Source organism: Panthera leo, chromosome A3, assembly GCF_018350215.1.
Source record: "Panthera leo isolate Ple1 chromosome A3, P.leo_Ple1_pat1.1, whole genome shotgun sequence".
In the NCBI taxonomy this organism is placed as follows: Eukaryota; Metazoa; Chordata; class Mammalia; order Carnivora; family Felidae; genus Panthera; species Panthera leo.
Window position 1 is genome coordinate 137,531,177 of NC_056681.1, and position 17,525 is coordinate 137,548,701.

Genomic DNA, 17,525 nt, shown 5'->3' on the forward strand with positions numbered 1-17,525 from the left:
CATGAGGCGGGAACAGCACAGGTACATGGCGGCTGGCCCTCGTGGCCACGCCACCCTGGACAGCAGGCGGGTCCTGCCTCACAGGTGCGGAAACTGAGCTCCTGAGGAAGAAGATCTATCCAAGGCCACCTGAGTCCTGAGCCAGGGAACGGGAGCAGGAGCAGCTCAGAGCGTCCGGGGAGGGGGGTCCCAATCAGGTGGCCTGGGAGGCCCGGGGGGGCGGGTAGTGCGGTGTGGGAGTCTGTCACGGTCCTTGGTTTTCTTCACCAGGCTTGGCCTGCCCTTCTGCCCTCCTGCCCCCCAGCTCTCCCTGATGGAACCTCCGGGAAGCTCCCGGCCTCTCCCCGGTGCCCACGTCCTCAGGTCCATGCTGACACGTCTGTCTACCCTTCTAGAGGCGATTCTTAAGAACACGGGCCACATCCTGTCCCTCTGTACGTAGCAGATGGTGCATCAAATTCACAGATGTGACCCTGGGACCCTGTCCGGATAATCCCTTTACCCATGACCGGAGTCTAGGCCCCGGCACAGAGAACAGCCAAGAGGGATGCTCAGGGGCTGGCCAAGGCCGCCCGACCCGCCCGTCCACGCCTGGAGCCCGGCTCCCCAAGTCTGCTGTGCGTCCGGGCCACTGGGGAGTCTGCTCAAAGGCGAGTTTTGACTGCAGATTCGAGAGGCGCCGGGACCTTGACGCACAGCAGGCGACGCTTGGAGGGCAGGTGGGCGACCACACCTGGAGGGCGAGGGTCTACAGGCCGCAGCTCCAGCCGCCGGTTACTTAAAATCATACCTAAAATTTAAACTCACGGGGCGCCTGGGTGGCTCGGTCAGTTGAGCATCGGACTCTTGACTTCCGCTCAGGTCATGATTTCCCGGTCTGTGAGTTCGAGCCCCGGGCTGGCGGTGTGGAGCCTGCTTGGGACTCTCTCTCTCCCTCTCTGTCCCTCCCCCGCTGGCTCTGGCCCATACACGCACGCTCTCTCTCTCGTTCTCAAAAATAAACAAACTTTGGAAAAACATTTAAATGTTTTTAATAGAAGTTCGATGAAATTTTAAATTTACATCCTGTCTCACTAGCTAAATTCCACGTGCTCGGTGGCCACGTGTGGCAGCCCAGAGCCTCGTCCACCACGGCACATGCGATTGCAGTCGGCTCTGCTGGGGGGGTGAGGACAGCAAGAGCAGGCAGAGCTGTGAGGCCGGACCAGCCCCGAGCCAGCGACGAGCCCGGCAGGGGCCCCGGATGCGGGCAACCGAGGGTCCTTCCCCCAGAGGCGCGAGGGCCACCCAGGAGGAGCCCTGGCCAGAACCACTGCTCTCAGCTGCCCCCACGCTCCTGGGCCACAGAAACTGTGCGAGACCACACACACGAGCTGCTGAAGCGTAGGGTGATTTGTCACACGGTGATGGAGGGCTGATCCCGGCAGGGGAGCCTCCCAGGGGCGACGGGTGAGACAGGTTTGGGATCAGGGCGACCGGCCCAGAGGCGGTGCGAACGGGGACTGAAGAAACGGCACCCCGGCCTCGGGCGCTGCTTCAGTGCCGTCTGTCGAGGAGGCGAGGGGCCCCTCGGGGCCACCAGGGCTTGGCGCACCACGGCCTGATGGGGTGGGGAGGGGGGGGCAGGACACTGTCACCAGGAGCAGCCCGCTGTGCCTGAGCCCCGGGCAATGCTAGAAACTTCTGCCTTGAGACCCGCCTCGTGCCCCCACCTCCTCCCAGGCCCCGAAGAGGCTTCTGAGCACAGGCCCTGCCCCAGTGCCTGCTGGACCTTCAGAGAAAGGGACAAAGGAACAGACCCAGCGTCCAGCTTGCTGGTCTCCTCCCGTGCTGTCCCTTCTGCCCACACGGGCCGGATCCCACGCTGACCCCCTGCCATGCCCTTCCTTCTCCCCCCTCCCCCGCCACCATGGACCTCGGCCCTTATTTTGGGCCACATCTGGCCGCTTTCCTGCCGGCGGCAGATGGCAGACGCAGCCACAATCCTCTACACCCGTTCGCAGCTCCTCCGGTCGACCCTCCCCTTGAATCCGGACTCACCTCCCGACTTACTTGGCCTTAGACAGCGACAGCCATGTTGTTCCGGCTCGCCGGTTAGGCCTCAGGAAAGCTTGTGGGCCCACTCTCGCTTTTTGGAACGGCCACCTTGGGAACACGCTCAGGCTGGTCCCTCGGGGATGAGAACCGGTTGCAGAGCGAGCAAGCCCGCCGGCCAAGGCGTCCTAGACCAGCCACCCCAGCCGCTGCGGCAGCTGCCGGGAGACGTGTGAGCCCAGCCATGACCAGAAGACCCATCCAGCTGGTCTCAGCCCAAACTGCTGACCCCTAGAATCACAGTTAATGGGGAAAGACTTGGTCACTGCTTAGAGGCACTAAGCTTTGGGGTGGGCCGCCGCACAAGCAGAAGCTAACTGATGCGTGTGTTTGGTACATGCTCATCCTTGGAAAGCAGTATGGCTCCCGCCAGAGACCCTGAGAGCCTTGCAGCTTCCCGGCCCCCTTCATAGCTTCATAGCACAGACATATGCCAGCCACCATGTTCCATGAATGGTGCCTCTGGATTTGTGCAGTGCACAACCTGTGCAGACACACAAACTGGCCCCAGAACACTAGGTACCCGAGCAGACCTGCCCCTCCAGACTCTGGATGGGGAGCTAGTGAGGTACCAACTCAGTGGCTACAGCCTGCTTGCACGGCGCCCACGGCGGCAGCTGCCAGCCACGGACGGACCCAGCAGGCCCATCTGTAGCATGATCTGTGGGCTCCGTTCCCTTCCACGCAGCCCCCAGGATGGTTCTCCAGTCTTTCCAAAATTCCCGCGAACTCCCAAAAACCTTTCAACAAATCCCCTCTCTGCTTAAATTAGAGAGACTCACATGGTCTTGCTTATGGCTAAGAAACACCTCGCACCCTCGCTTTGGATTTCCTGGATTAAACTGGGTTGTGCCTGGTGACCAACCTTGGTCCTCACCTGCCACCCAGTCCCCCCAGGAAGCAAGGTGGGCCCGCCATCCAAACAGTCTCCAGGGGTAGCCACCCGCGTGGGCGGAGAGCGAGAGCGGCCGTTCAGGCATGAGAGAGGCAGGAACGTGACACGGGGCTGCCCGGGGAGAGGGACCGTGGACAGGAACCCCAGCTGCCGCGCAGAAACACCCCGGTCACCCTCCCGTTGGGCCTGGACCAAGCTCTGTGCAGGTGCTTCCGGGACCTGGAGACCAGAGATTAACCGCATCCCAGGCCTAGAGCTTATCCTCCTCCAACACTCAGAACCATCCATTCTTCTGACTGGGCTTTTGTCTGGCGGCTCTAGATGGCGGCCACCGCCCTGGGGACCTGGGGACGCCGGCGGAGGAGGAGTCACGTGGACGAATCACGTGGTGGAGGATTTTCTGAAGGGCACAGCACCTCTGGGGACCGCAGCCCCTCCTTCCCCCCCCTGCCTGCCAGCCTTTGTTCCGCAGCATCTCCACCCCCCACCCCCGCCTCTCACTGCTCACCCCTCCCCTCCTCTCCCTTCCCCTCCGTCCCCTCCCCCTTCCCTCCCCTCTCCTCTCTTCCCCCGCCCTCCCTCCTCTCCCCTCCCTTCCCCTCCCCTCCTTCCGCTTCCCTCCCCTCCCTGATACACACGCACACGCATGCACACGCATGTACACGCACACACGCGCTCACCATCCTAAAGAGCTCCTGCCTGCGCTGCTTGCGAAGGACGCTGGATGGCAGTGTGGACACGCGGATCCGGGCCGCGCTCTGCTCCCCCCGCCCCGTCTCCGCCCAGCCTCTCGCAGGGCCCCGAGGAGACTGCGCCGCAGCTCCGCGGTCACGCCTCAGTGCGGCACCTCATCAATCCCGGCTCTGTCCTCAACCACACCGCCCCCCCGCCCCACCCCACACTTTGCAAATCAGACTCTGCAGTCTGCACAAGAGGCCCCTTCTTGAAAAGTCGGGGCATTCAATTAGGGGCAGTGGTTCTGACTTCACGCCCGGGGGTTGACATCCTATCAGACGTGCTCTGCACCGATCGTAATCCCGCAGGAGCAGGTACGCAGGCCGAAGGCCGGTGTGCCTTCCCCGGCTGTCTGAGCACAGCTGAGTGCGGGAGGTGACAGGAGGGCTGGACCTGCTGAGCTCCCCCTAACTTCGGGAGACTTGGAGGCGACGTGAGAGCACAGAGGTGTTGACCCCCGCCCTCCTCACCTCCAAGTGAGGAAACGGAGGCCCCGAGGGGTGCCGGGGCTCAGCATGGACTACGCAGGGGCCAGAAGAGCCCATGGAAGGAAGGCAGGTGCACGCGTCTCACCCACCGTCGGGCTGACAGAACAGGGGCTCCTTGCAGGGACGGAAAACAGTCTTGGGGCAGAGACAATGGCCGTGAGGCTGTGCACCTCAAGGCTTGGGGCCCCTGCAGGGTCCTGCCCAGCCACAGCCACAGGACCCCAAGGACTGGATCTGCCCCCGGCACAAGGCAGGGTCTGCGCACTGAGATGCCCCACATCTTCCCGACCCTGTGGATGGCAGGGGGCCTCCAGCAGGGGTCTGCTGCTTTGCCTCCCCCCCACCCAGACCTACAGTTAAGCAGCAGCCAGTGTTGGCATGGGTCTGAGTCCCAAGCTCCAGTCCCCACAGAGCAAGTGACGAGGCCCAGGTAACACCTGTGTGTGCAGCAGGTGGTTCCAGGATAGGACCTGTGAATTTAGAGAACCCAAGCCCTCTTGAGTGGGCAGGAAGCTGCCACCCCTCCCTCTGGAGGGGGACATCACCTCTGTCCTGCTGGCTTGTAACCGTGCCTGCCCATTGCTCTGGAAGGCTCTAGGCAAACATCCTCAAAAACATGGTCCAGGGGCGCCTGGGGGGCTCAGTCTGCTGGGCATCCCACGTCGGCTCAGGTCATGATCTCAAGGCTCATGGGTTCAAGCCGCATGTCAGGCTCTCTGCTGTCAGCACAGAGCACACTTCAGATCTTCTGTTTCTTCTCTCTCTCTCTCTCTCTCTCTCTCTCTCTCTCTCTGCCCCTGCCCCACTTGCTCACGCTCTCTCTCTCCCTCTCTCTCTTAAAACTAAATAAACATTAAAGAATTAATTAATTAACTTGGAGCGCCTAGGTGGCTCAGGCTAAGCATCTGACTTCAGCTCAGGTCATGAGCTAGAGCCCCGCACTGGGCTCTGTGCTGACAGCTCAGAGCCTGGAGCCGGCTACAGATTCTGTGTCTTCCTCTCTCTGCCCCTTCCCCGCTCATACTCTGTCTCTCTCTGTCTCAAAAATAAATATTAAAAGATAATACTTAATTTAAAAAACAAAAACATGGTCCAGAACACTGGCCGGCCTCACTCACAAGACACAAGGAACACTGGAGGCCCCTGGAGAACTGCTCCCCCAACCTCAGCTGGGTCTTCTGTATGTGCTCACGTGGTGTATTCTTGAAACAGGAAGAGGTTTACTTTTTACTAGGGATTCTGACGCACAGAGCGGAGAAGCAGCACAGGTGATCATAGCAGACAGTTCTGGAATGGCTCCCAGTGGACCTTGCCTCCCCATCCTGTGAAATCCCCTCCCTGAGCTGGACTAGACATGGTGGTTCACTCCTTGTGAACAGAATGTAGTGGTGGGACGGCACATCACTTCCCAGACCAGGTCACAAAGGACCATCACGGTCCTGCTCTGGCCCTTCCTCGCGACTCTGACACAGCCAGCCATTGTGTTGAGAGCTGCGCAGCAGAGGGGCCCAAGGGACAATGAGCCGGATCCCGCCCATAGGCACGAGGGTCTGGCTAACCCCAAAAAAGTCCTCATCCACGGGAAACGTGAGACACTTAATATTTGTTTTCGCAAGACACTAGGTTTGGGGTAAGTTTGGGCAGTAACACCTGAAGCTCCTGGAGAAACCAAGGCAACACAATAACACCAGGCGCTCACCTGTCAGGTCTAGAGGACTTTTCCTTTCCCCGAAACCTGCGTTTGCAGCAAGCAAAATTGTCCCTGCTTGGACAGTAGTGGAAAGGAACATAGATTTTATTGCCATTTACAGGACTATTGGCTAGAGTCACGTGGGTTCTTTTCCAGACAGAAATTCAAAGGAAGACAGTAATTCAAGAGCCCACTACCATTGTTGGTACTTGACGATTATCATGTTTAAGCTTTTATTTTATAGTTGGGACAAAGGCAAGAGCAATTCTGAGTAATGATTCCATAATGAGACTTGGCTACAATATAAGTGATAAAACCTCACTTGAGAAACAACCCCCGGAAACCTCTTTCCTCCCGGGCGCTCGCTCATCTGCGGTTCAGAGGCCGCCGTCGCCCCGCCCCCCAGTGGGGCCCCGCCCCGCCCCGCCCCGCCCCGAGCAGGCGGCAGGTGCGTCCGGGCCCACGCGCGAGCGCGCACTGCTCCGCTGGGGACACGTGCGCGGCGCGCTCACACGTGCTCCTTGTCGAACTCGCACAGGAAGTGCATGGTGACGTGGCAGGCCACGTCGTTCCAGCCGCCCGAGGCCACCATCTCCACGCAGTCCTCCTCGTCGTACGCGTTGTTGGGCTCGCCGCTGCGCCACTTGTTGAAGGTCTGCATGGGCGAGCGGTCCGAGTACACGAACGTGCCCTCCCTCTCCAGGTCGTTGATGCCGATGAAGACGCGGGCCAGGCCGGCCTGCGCGATGTAGGCGGCCATCAGCCCGTTGGCCGCCTCGTCCTTGGGCATGCCCAGCGTGCCCCCGCGGCCCTGGCACGACAGCTGCGCGTCCACGTAGCGCTTCTCCTCCTTCACCAGCAGGTAGATCTTGCTTTCGGTCTCGCGCACGCCGGCGACAGCTGCGGGGGGGGGCAGTGCTGGAAAGTGAGCGCTCGCGTTCTGTAAGCACACTCGGGGCGCCGCACGCGCACACCCGCGGGACGCGGACGTGGGGACACGGCCGCCCGAGTCCCTCCGTACTCCCTCCGCCCCGCCCCCCTGGGCTGGGGTTGCGCGTACCATTTTTTATGAATTTCAGCTCCGCCGTCAGCTGGCTGACCTGGTTGTCCGTCTCCCCGATGGCCTTCCTCAGCTGGCTGCACTCACACGGGATGCCTGCGGACGCCGGCCCCTGTGTTAGTGAGACCGGACGGCACCGTGCCCGGGGTAGCACCCCCCCCCCCCCCCCCCCCCCGCCCAGATACAAAGTGCATTCGGCGAGGAGCAGGCGGGGCCTTGGAGGCCGGGACACCCAGATAGCGGGCTTCGTCCCCAAGGCGAGGGGAGGGGTGCGGGAACTTCAGCAGGACAGGACCAAGCCCGACCTGTTTTATTTTATTTGTACCTTAAAGTTTATTTATTAAGATAGCGCATAAGTGGGGGAGGGGCGGAGGACGACAGAGAGAGAGAAAGAGAGAATCCCAAGCAGGCTCCCTGCTGTCTGTGTGGAGCCCACACTCACGTACGGTGAGACTATGACCTGAGCCGGAACCAAGAGTCAGAGGCATAACCGACAGAGCCACCCAGGTGCCCCAGAGACCCACCTGTTTTAAAATCGGGCTCTGTTTTCCTGGGAAGGAAGAGGGGAGGTGCAGGGGAGGTGGGTGGAGGGTGGCCTTGTGGCAGCAACTCAGACTGTGGGGTTGGGGACGGCGACTGTTCGGAAGCAGAGAAGCCAGAACATCCGAGGAAATGAGGGCCCAGGAGCACGCCTGCTTGGGATTCCCTGTCTCTCCCTCTCTCCCTGCCCCTCCCTTGTCCATGGATGGACCTGAAGGCATTCTTGCCGCGTGAGGTGAGCCAGGCAGAGAAGACAAATCCTGCAGAACCTCACTTACATGTGTGGTGGGGGAGGGGAGCTGGAGGCAGGGGGTCAAACGGTGCAGACGCCCCACCCCCACCCCGGCTAAGATAAATGCCCACCAGGGATCCGATACACAAAGTTAACACTGCTCTGTAGCACACGGGACGGCTGCCGAGAGACCCGGTCCCCAGAGCTCTCCTGGCAAGTCCTGCTTTCTTCCGTCTTTTCTTTTTATTGTGTCTACGCGAGAAGACGGATGTTAGTGGAACCTATTGTGGCCGCTTTGCGGTATCTGTGGATCAAACCATCGTGCTGTACGTCTTCACCTTCTCCAGGGAGGTATGTCATTATTTTTCAATGAGATTGGGAGAAAGTGCAAGTTTTAATACATTTTTTTACAAACCCTTGGGCCCCCTGCGCCATACCTGGTTCTCCATTAGGGCCGGGGGGCCCTATGTCACCAGAATCTCCTTTTTCACCTGAAAAAGGCAAGCGAAGTCAAAATCACCAAGTGGAGCTGGGACACGTCACTCAAGTTCAGAATTATCAGGGTTAACAACGTTCCGTGTGTCGTGTCCTAGGATCTTCCCCTGGATAACCATGTTGTTTCTTCCATGTGTAACGTCCTAGGAGTTTCCCCTGGACCCTCTTTTTGCTGTGAATACAGAGAGTTGTATTCTATAGATCTCTAATTCTTCAGGCTCTCTCGATGTGACATGGGACACAGGCCTATCACTAGATTTTAGAGACTGCCAGACGATCCTTCTTTAAATCGACTCCAAAAACCCCAGATGTCTCATAGAACAATGTGTAGGTTCATGTCATGAACCTTTAACCCCCTGGGTCAGTAACAACTAACCCTGACTCCTACCTGTGCCCTCATGATGGCAGGGAAACTCAGGGAGAACATGTCATGTGGGCACTGGGGTGGACCTGGGGACAGTCTCACCCCAATGGAGTAGAGAGTCCTTCCTGAGCCCTCTCCAAGGGCACCAGGGACCCCACCTGGCCTGTCATGCTGCCTCCTGGAGACAGGATGTGCCATGCAGCCCTCCTGCCCAACCTTGCCCCGCAGCTTATAAAGGAAAGGCGGTGGGGGGGGGGGGGGGGGGGGGCGCCTGGGTGGCTCAGTCGGTTAGGTGTCCGACTTCAGCTTAGGTTATGATCTCACAGTGTGTGAGTTCAAGCCCCGCGTCGGGCTCTGTGCCGACAGCTCAGAGCCTGGAGCCTGCTTCGGATTCTGTGTCCCCCCTCTCTCTCTCTGCCCCTGCTCCACTCGTGCTCTGTCTTGCTCTCTCAAAAATAAATGTTAAAAAAAAATTTTTTTTTAAAAAGGAAAGGGGTTAGGGGCGCCTGGGTGGCGCAGTCGGTTAAGCGTCCGACTTCAGCCAGGTCACGATCTCGCGGTCCGTGAGTTCGAGCCCCGCGTCAGGCTCTGGGCTGATGGCTCGGAGCCTGGAGCCTGTTTCCGATTCTGTGTCTCCCTCTCTCTCTGCCCCTCCCCCGTTCATGCTCTGTCTCTCTCTGTCCCAAAAAAAATAAATAAAAAACGTTGAAAAAAAAAATTTTTTTTTTAAAAATAAAATAAAAAATAAAAAGGAAAGGGGTTGGACACCACCATGGCCACCAAGCTTCCTGGCTGCCCTAAAATGAATAAACTTTAAAAAAAAAAAAAAGACTTAAAAAAAATAAAATAGATAAAATAAATATAAAACAATAAAATACACAACGAATGTACAAAGGCGCATGAGCACTCCTACAGCGCTTTCTCCTCCCTGAGAGCCTAAACATCAGGCTGACACGGGCGGTGGAGGACCAGTGTCCCCTCCCTCTCTGCAGTCTCAGCACATTCTGTCGGGGGAGGGGGGGGGGGGGAGCGCGCCAGGTCCGTCCAGATGACCCCTGTGACTCTCACCAGCATCAGGGCTCAGGAATGACAGACAGGGCAGCCTGACGAGCACGTGAACTAAGCTGCATGAGGGGCTTGCTGGCAAGCTGTCCCGCGGTGAGACACAGACATGTATTCAGAGCACACGCTGTACGTGAAAAGCACACACACCCCTACTCGTATGTCAACATCCATGGCGCTCTGCGCAGCACCTAACCAGGACCTAACGGGTGGAAACAGCCCAAATCTCTGCCGACAGACACGTATGAATAAGTAAGATGCGGTGTGGCCATGATTCAGCCTTTTAAAAAGGAAGGAAATGCTGACCTAGCTACAACGTAGAGGAGCCTAGAACACGTTACACTCTGTGACAGAAGTCAGACACAGATGACAAATCTGATAGGGTTCCATTCACGTGAATGACCTAGAACCTGGAGCACAAAGTCATGGGCCCTAAGAGTAGTGGTGAGCACGGCTGAGGGAGGGGACCGGGGGACGCTGCCTCACGATGACCGAGTTTCTCTCCGGGGCCATGAGAACATTTTGCAAACGGTGGTGAAGGTGGCACAACAAAGGTACTTCATGCCACCGACTTGTACGCCTGAAAATAGCTAACGTAGCAGATCTTATATGAGGGATGCTTTACCGCGGTTTTTCAAAGCCTTTGCAAAGCACACGTCTCTCCCGGTGCCACGCGGATCTATCTATGTGCTCTTTACTTAAGGAGTGGGCCATCCCGAACAGGGGCTCCCCGGAGCACCTGAGCTCCGCTGAGCTGGCCGCAGCACCCGTCACACTCCTGGCCGAGAACCTGCCGGGGACGGGCTGAGGCCGGGGGAGGTGCGTGACCACCGATCAGAACAAACCACCCGAACCCACTCGCAGCCCAAACCCCCGAGGCAGGTTACTGAGGCAGAAGAAACCCGGCACCAGAGTTGGGCAGGCCACGCGGAACCCGCCCCCTGCGCCGCACCCTCACGTTGCCAAGCCCTGGTCGTCCCCAGCCTCGGCCTCCTCATTAGCACCCTTGGGGGGGGTGGGGCACCCCCGTGGCCTCGCTTACTGAGAGCACAGGGCACACCAGGGGCCCAGGGAGGGTTTGCTGAGTGGGCGGCGAGAGAGACAGAGGGGCTGTGTGGCTCGAGGCCACATCCCGACCTGCCTGGGCCCCAGTTCCCTGACCTGCCCGCCCCTGCAGGGCCGTACGGTCAGAGGAGGTCTCGACGCGGACCCAGGCAAGTGCAGGCGTCTCGTCACGAAAGGGCTGCCCTCACTGGCTGTTGCCGTCCTGGGCCCCGTTCGCACTCAGAGACACCCCACAGTTCAAAAAGTCACCAGAGCTGGAGGTGGACAGACAGCGTTTCCGGAACACCATCCTTCCATTAGTCAAACGGGGCTCCGGCGTCTCGTTAAACTGGTTACGGAAGTGGTAGTGACCGTCCTGCCAAGCACACCAGCCCCGGATCCCCCTCCTGGGTGCCCTGTGCACCCTCCAGGACAGGAGCCCTCGCCCCGCCCTGGTGGGCGCACAGCCAGCAGGTGAGTCTGACCACCACTGCCCGGTGCAAACCCTGAGACCACAGCATCACGTACAAAGCACACAGAAGCACAGCCGCCAGGCGGGACTGGCCAGTCTGCAACCATCCCCTGAGCCTGGGAAGGGATAGGGCAAGAAGTGCGTCGCAAATACCTTTAGAACCAATGGGACCAATTTTTCCATGGCGACCCACACTGCCCTTCTGTCCTTTGTCACCCATGTCTCCTGTAGAAAACAACAAGATCAAAGTTGGTTGGTGCGTAGGTAACCCGGCATGCCTCCTGTTCAACATCACACACGCACACGCACACACGCACGAGAGGAGACGGAAAATGTACGTCTGTCCTCTTAGTCTCTTCAAGGTCACATATGTGACGGACCCTGGAAGGTTCTTCACAGGTCGCTGTTGATACGTTTTCCAGAGGAAGACACACCTCGCCTAAAAGTCATACACACTATGGAACGAAGCGGGCCCGCGGTGCATCCCTAATCCTGAACTCCGTCGAGGCCCCTCCGGTTACGTCCATGGACAAGGTTGTCTGTCCTCTGTCCCAGCCCGTCTTCCTGCGCCTGGCCCCAGACCAAGTGAGCAGACCACACTCCTGCAAAGGGGCACACGGGTCACCCTCCACCGCCCGCTGGTGGGGGAGAAGGAAGGGAAGGAGGAGGGCGAGGAGGATCCTGGGAATGCTCGTAGGGTCACTAGTCTTCCAGCGAGGCCGGCTTACACACCACCTGCAGTCCCATCACCGCAGCTTGGGGGGTCACCAGCCCTGTGCTGCCCCTCACCTCTCCATACTTCCCATCACCGTAGGCTGGCCCGGTGACTGGTCCTCACGCCATGACCCCAGTGACGTCCTTGTAACAGTCCCCATGCGACTGTCCTTGCTGACCAGCTCACTAAGACCAAGAACGGCCCTCCTCACCCAGTCACGGAACCAATCACGTCAGTGGGGGGATTTTCTCAACACTCAGACTTTCTCCCACAAAGTGTCCTGAAACTGTCAGCATCCATACCTGCCTGTCCGCTGGTGATCGCCACAGACCACAAGCCAAGCTGGCCAGCGTCAAACAAACACGCAGAACATTCGGTAGAAGAAACACAAGATCGGCTTTAATTTAATAATCTGAAACTACGTGAAACTCAGCATAAGCAGCTCGGCAGGAGAGACGTGGTCGGAAGGACCGTGTGTGACGGAGATGAGGCTTTGTCCTGCTGTCCTGACGCCCACCCTCTCCTTAACCCTGAGGACTTCCCAGCCAAGAGCTCTTAGTTTTGTGATATTCCCTAAGTTCGGGACAGAGACGAGAGGCTTCGGATGAGCTGCAGCTCAAACGGAAACACGCCCATCACACACAGAGCTGGCTGAGGCTCACACAGGAAGCACACTCATGCCCATTCTCTTACACGAGTGACTCACGGCACAGAGGAGACGCAGAGGACTTGAGTGGCTTGTCCGGGTCAAGTGCCCGGGGTACGGCAGGGCCAGGACCGAGCTGTGACCGCAGATCTGAGACCCCACGGGAGGCGGGGGACGCCACAGAAACCGAGGCCAGGCTGGCCCAGCCACCACAGAGGCGACTCAGGCCACAGGTCCTGCAGACTGCGTGCTGTGCCTGGTGCCAGGGACACGGGCGACAGGACTGAGACCTGCGGGGAAGATCTGGGGGCAATCAGACACCTGTAACGGGTGTAATAACCAGAGAGGGTGTGAGTAAGCCCTGGGAGGGGCCTGAACCCATGGACCGGGGTGGAGGAAGGATGGAGGGGGGTGGGAGTCAGGGAGGAGAGTGACAGGATGCCATTGGTGCTTGGCCCGCAAAGGGGCTGGAAGGGGGGGCAGACACAGGGTCAGGGGAGGAGGCCCCGGCAGGACGGTGTGGGAGCAGCAGTACCAAACGTCATGGACGGCCCATGTGAGGGGTGACGGCGGCAGCAGGGGACCCCCCTCCCCGGGCACGCGGAGGTGGGGGAGGGCAGGGAAAGGGCGCGGTCCCCTGGACCGCGCAGCTGGGGTGTGGGGCAAGGCTGGCCGTGACTCAGTGTGCCTTGAGGGCCCCCGGCCGGTGCGTCCGCGGTTACTGGCAACAGGCAGCCTGGTGATGTCGCCCCGAGGGGACGGGCCCCGGGGACCCCACTGCAGGAGGGGGCGCCCGCAGGGTCAGAGCCCAGTGAGACAGGTGGGACGGGGCGAGAGCATGAGGCCCGGGGTGGGTGGGGTGGGGGGTCCCAGTGGGGCAGCAAGGAAGGGCGGGTGCGGAGACGGCGCCCCCTAGTGCGGGGCAGCCCCCACTGCGCCAGCCTGGGGCACAGCGGTCCCTGTGCCGCTGAGCGCTATCTGCGCTGCTCTGTCCCCATCCTCGCCAGCCCTGCCTCCCGTCCTCAGCCAGACGACCCTGAGTCGCCCGGCCACACTCCAGTCACCAGGCCGGCGCATCCTGCCGACGGGGTCCACGGGACAGGCTCGCCTTCATCAACCCCAACCGCGAGCCGCCAGGGCAGCAAAGGAAGACGGCCAAGAACAGGTCTCAGGCCAGCAGTCAGCCCCGCACGTGCCTGCCCGCGGTGAAACACGCCTGACATTCGTCTTCCCCCAGGCCGCGCCCCTGACATTTCCGTTCTCGCTGGAACGGCTGCCTCAGGCCGTTCTTTGTTCATCTAGCGATGACACCTCCCCCCCAGGCAGAGTGTCCCAGCACGGCCGACCATCACCTCCGCAGGGAACTGAAGTGCGCCCCACCCCACCCAGTGTCCGCTGCTGAAGCCCTAACCCCTAACCGGGGGCTGCAGGTGGGCCTTGGGAGGTGACCGGGCTTAGATGAGGGCACGAGGGTGGGGCCCTGGTAGGAAGGAGAGACGCAGGTGGGGGAAAGAACGCCGTCCCCCGCCGGGGACGAGGTCCTCACCAGAGGCAGCCGGATCTGGACGTCCAGCCTCCAGCACCGGGAGGAATTGATTCCTGGTGACTGTGGCGTGTCCACTCAGCCTCTTGCAAAGAGCATTCTGCGGAAACATCAACGTTCCCTGGGAGGCGACAGTGTTAGTGCTGCGCACGGCCTGTGCGCCCCCTGCCGGCCTCATTCCCCAGGCCTCCCTTCGAAAGGCTAACCTAGCTGTCCCCCACCTCTCCACTGGGCCCCCTTCCTGGGGACCCGGGAGGGATCTCGAGTGCCGGAGAAGCTGGGCTGGGCCGCAGGACAGGTGTCAGGATGACCTCAGCATGTGTGCCTCTGTAACTGTCGCGAGTCCCCCACACCTGAGGTCGTTTTGCTTTTTTTCACTCAGCGGTCAGCCGTGACGGCAGTCTGCTGGGACATTCGGTGTCTCGTCCTCACGGAGAAGGTCAGGCCCACTAAATACCACACAAGCTCCGAACGGCGCTCCCACGAAGGCAGCGTCCAGAGCAGGACGTCTCGGTGGAGACCGCCCGACCGGACCCTGTCTCCAGATGGGAAGGCAGAGGCCCAGAGAGACCGGGAGGGTTGCACCCGCGCTAACCGGCTGGGCCCCCGCTGAATCCCCTGACACAGGGGCAGGGCCGCCAGATCCGGGAGGATGATGGAGTGCGCCTTCCTGTCCAAAAGCCCGGACACGACAGAGGAGACTGGGAGCCACAGTAGAGCACAGACTGGACGTGAGGGCGGCCTCATCACGTGACTGAAGAGCCTGCTGGCCGCTGGGAAGATCCCACCCGGAAATGTGGGAGGGGATTCTCCCTGAGCCCTACCCCCGCCCCCCCTGCCCCGCACAGAGAAACTGAAAACAACACCTGGCCCTCTGCCCCCATCCAGACGGCTCGCCTCCCTCCCGCACAGGGAAGGGGTGGGGAGAGCCAGAGGAGAGTGCCTGCCTGCAGGTGCGTGGCTGCTAAGTGTTTTCCCCACCTCCACAGAACGATTAATTACTGATTGATTTCATCAGCGGAAAATGCGCCCTGAGGGTCCCGCACACATCCTGCCTTCTGAGTAACCTGAAACCCGGGAGTAACTTGAGAGCATTTGGCTCTTGGCCCAGCTCGAATGGCACGGCCAACGTTAACGCTGATTCAAGGTCGCTGCTGTCACGTGCCCTCCGGCCCCTGCCCTTGGAGAAGTGTGGGACGGTGCCTTGGGGGCTCCGGGGAAAATGGGTGCCAGGAGGGACATCACACAGCTCACGGAGCAGGGTGACAGAGGTGGTCATGGGGCCCTCGGCACGCTGGCACCCGGGTCTCAGACATCAGCCTCCGGAGCCGAGAGAGAATAAACAGCTGTTGTTTACGCCGCCGGGCCCGTGGTATTTGTCGCGGCAGCGCTAACAGTCCAGTACGCTTTCTCTGCCCCCAGCGAAACTGGGATTCAGAGAGGCAAAGCCACCCACCTCGAGTCACACAGCGAGCTGGGCAGGCCTGTTGTTCAGTGGCCTGGAGCACGGACCCAGCACATGAGACCCCGATCGCAGTCCTTTGCCCATGCAAGCTGGGACAAGTTACGGTCCTCTCTGTAAAGGGGACCCTGGGTCGCTGAGCACATGGTAACGTACGTTCCGTTCAGACTGAGGTCTCCTTCTCCAGCCCACACCTCGGCTGAGGAGCAGGGGCCGGTCTTCCAGCACCAGAGAGGCTCCCCGTGGAGCCAGTCACACCCGGAAGGCTACACTGCCACGAGCGGGGCTGAAAGTATGCTACGGACTTATGGGAAGACAAACACCACCCCCCGCCCCGGGCTGCCTCGGCCGAGGCTGAGGACACCTGGCCATGGGGACCCGGGACAGCTGCCAGTTGGCCCCGCCTTACCTATCGCCAGACTGTCCCTTTTGCCCTCAACAATGTCCTCTTCCACCGGCCCCCCCTCCACAGGCCCTGAGACGTGGCAAAACCCGATCATGCCACACACCGCAACAACCTTACAGGAGGGCCGGTGTGGGGAAGGGCCGGCCCTGGGGACCTCGAGGCCTGGGTGCAGGTCAGAGACTCCACACCTCCATGCACGGCTCCCACCCGCTGCAGACCTGCTTTCACTGAGCAGAATGAGCAGAGCCATCCTTTGCCGGTGCTGGGCGATGCACACACGAACATACGCACACACGTGCATATACACAAGTGTGCGAGTATGTGTGCACACGCGTGTGCACATATATACATACGACACACTCATGCAAGCACACACCCATACGTGCCAACATAAATGCATGTGTAAATGCGTGTCCTTGTGTGCACACACATACGTGCCAACATGCACGCGCCTATTCCAACATACGTACACACGTAGAAGCATATGCACACCCCATACACCCGTGTGTGTGCACAAGTGTGTGCACGAACACAAATGTATCTTTTATCCGCACACCTCTCGAGGTTGTGAAGCTGGTAAGCACCGGCTGGGCTTGAACCCAGACCAACAGGGCACCCAGGAGGCCCCCCCACACACTCGCCCCCTGCCACAGCCCCTGTGCACTGACCTATCCCTGGGGTGGCTACCGTTCCCAGTAGGAACGTTCTGTCTCTTGGGTGTGTTGGAGACGCAAAGGTAAGAACCATTAAACTCCCCCGAGATGGTCAGCACATTCTCCATAGTGATCCCGGGCGGTTTGTGTAGCTGACTTGTTTTGACTCGCAGACGTTTCTTGGGCAGAGAAATAGTGTGGTAATAAGCCCGGAGGCTCTCACGGGAGCACCGATGAGAACGAGAGCTCTTGGCCTTTTTGCCTGCTTCCGGGAAGGTTTTCTTGCCCTCCAAACGACAAGAAGCTTTTTGCAAAGAGCAAACAAATTTCCCTGCCTCGGATGTAGGAGGTGATTGGAAATGCACCAGACGCACTTAGATCCCGTCCCCGTAAGTTTGAAGAGCTGGTGGAGGCTCCCCAGGGAGCCGGGAGCTGACGTGATGTCCCTCCCTCGTCCCGTCCCACTAATGAGAAGCGTACAAGAGCGTGTCTGTCCTCTAGACACACAGGAGGAACGAAGGAGCGGGAGCAGAGCACAGCAGGCACGTGATTCTGATTAATTTTAATGAAGATCTCACACAGTCCTTTGAAGTGGAGACGGGGGAGAGAGGGCACTCGGAATTCACTTCCTCAGCGATTTTTAACGAAGGGTAATGTGCACGTTGCAGAGCCCAGAAAGCCTGTCACCGACACAGGGTCACCCTCCACCTTGGCGCGCCAGGAGGGCCCTGGCTTCCAAGGGGAGCGGCCCGGGGGCCCCCCTAATCTTGTCCTCCTAGCAGGGCGCCTTGAAAACGTGGATGACACACTTAGCAGGCCGTGTCAGCAGAGCCAGCCCTGTACGGTTTCCACCTCACTGTGCAGGCTAGAAATGTGCAAATTACGCTTATTTCAGTAAAGGACAAAGGACAGCAGGAGGTTTCTGAAGC

The 17,525-nt window shown here is 59.8% G+C and overlaps 1 protein-coding gene and 1 long non-coding RNA gene across 5 annotated transcripts in view; one reads left to right on the plus strand and one right to left on the minus strand.

The window, feature by feature from the left end:
- Positions 1 to 6,340: 6,340 nt before the first annotated feature.
- COLEC11 (collectin subfamily member 11) overlaps positions 6,341 to 17,525 on the minus strand; it is a 29,062-nt gene continuing 17,877 nt past the window's right edge. Inside the window, exons 4-7 of one of the 4 annotated variants that reach the window (XM_042933766.1) lie at positions 11,325 to 11,396; positions 8,172 to 8,225; positions 6,963 to 7,058; positions 6,341 to 6,820 (exon numbers count right to left, since the gene is read on the minus strand). In XM_042933766.1, the coding sequence (XP_042789700.1) occupies positions 6,411 to 6,820; positions 6,963 to 7,058; positions 8,172 to 8,225; positions 11,325 to 11,396 (632 nt within the window). In that variant the 3' untranslated portion in view covers positions 6,341 to 6,410. The remainder of the gene's footprint in view (positions 6,821 to 6,962; positions 7,059 to 8,171; positions 8,226 to 11,324; positions 11,397 to 17,525) is intronic. The other 3 variants (XM_042933767.1, XM_042933768.1, XM_042933769.1) reach the window with 3 other exon arrangements.
- LOC122216659 lies at positions 6,632 to 15,571 on the plus strand. Its single transcript, XR_006201024.1, has 3 exons — positions 6,632 to 6,764; positions 13,770 to 13,962; positions 14,458 to 15,571. It is a non-coding gene; the product is annotated as an uncharacterized LOC122216659 (long non-coding RNA).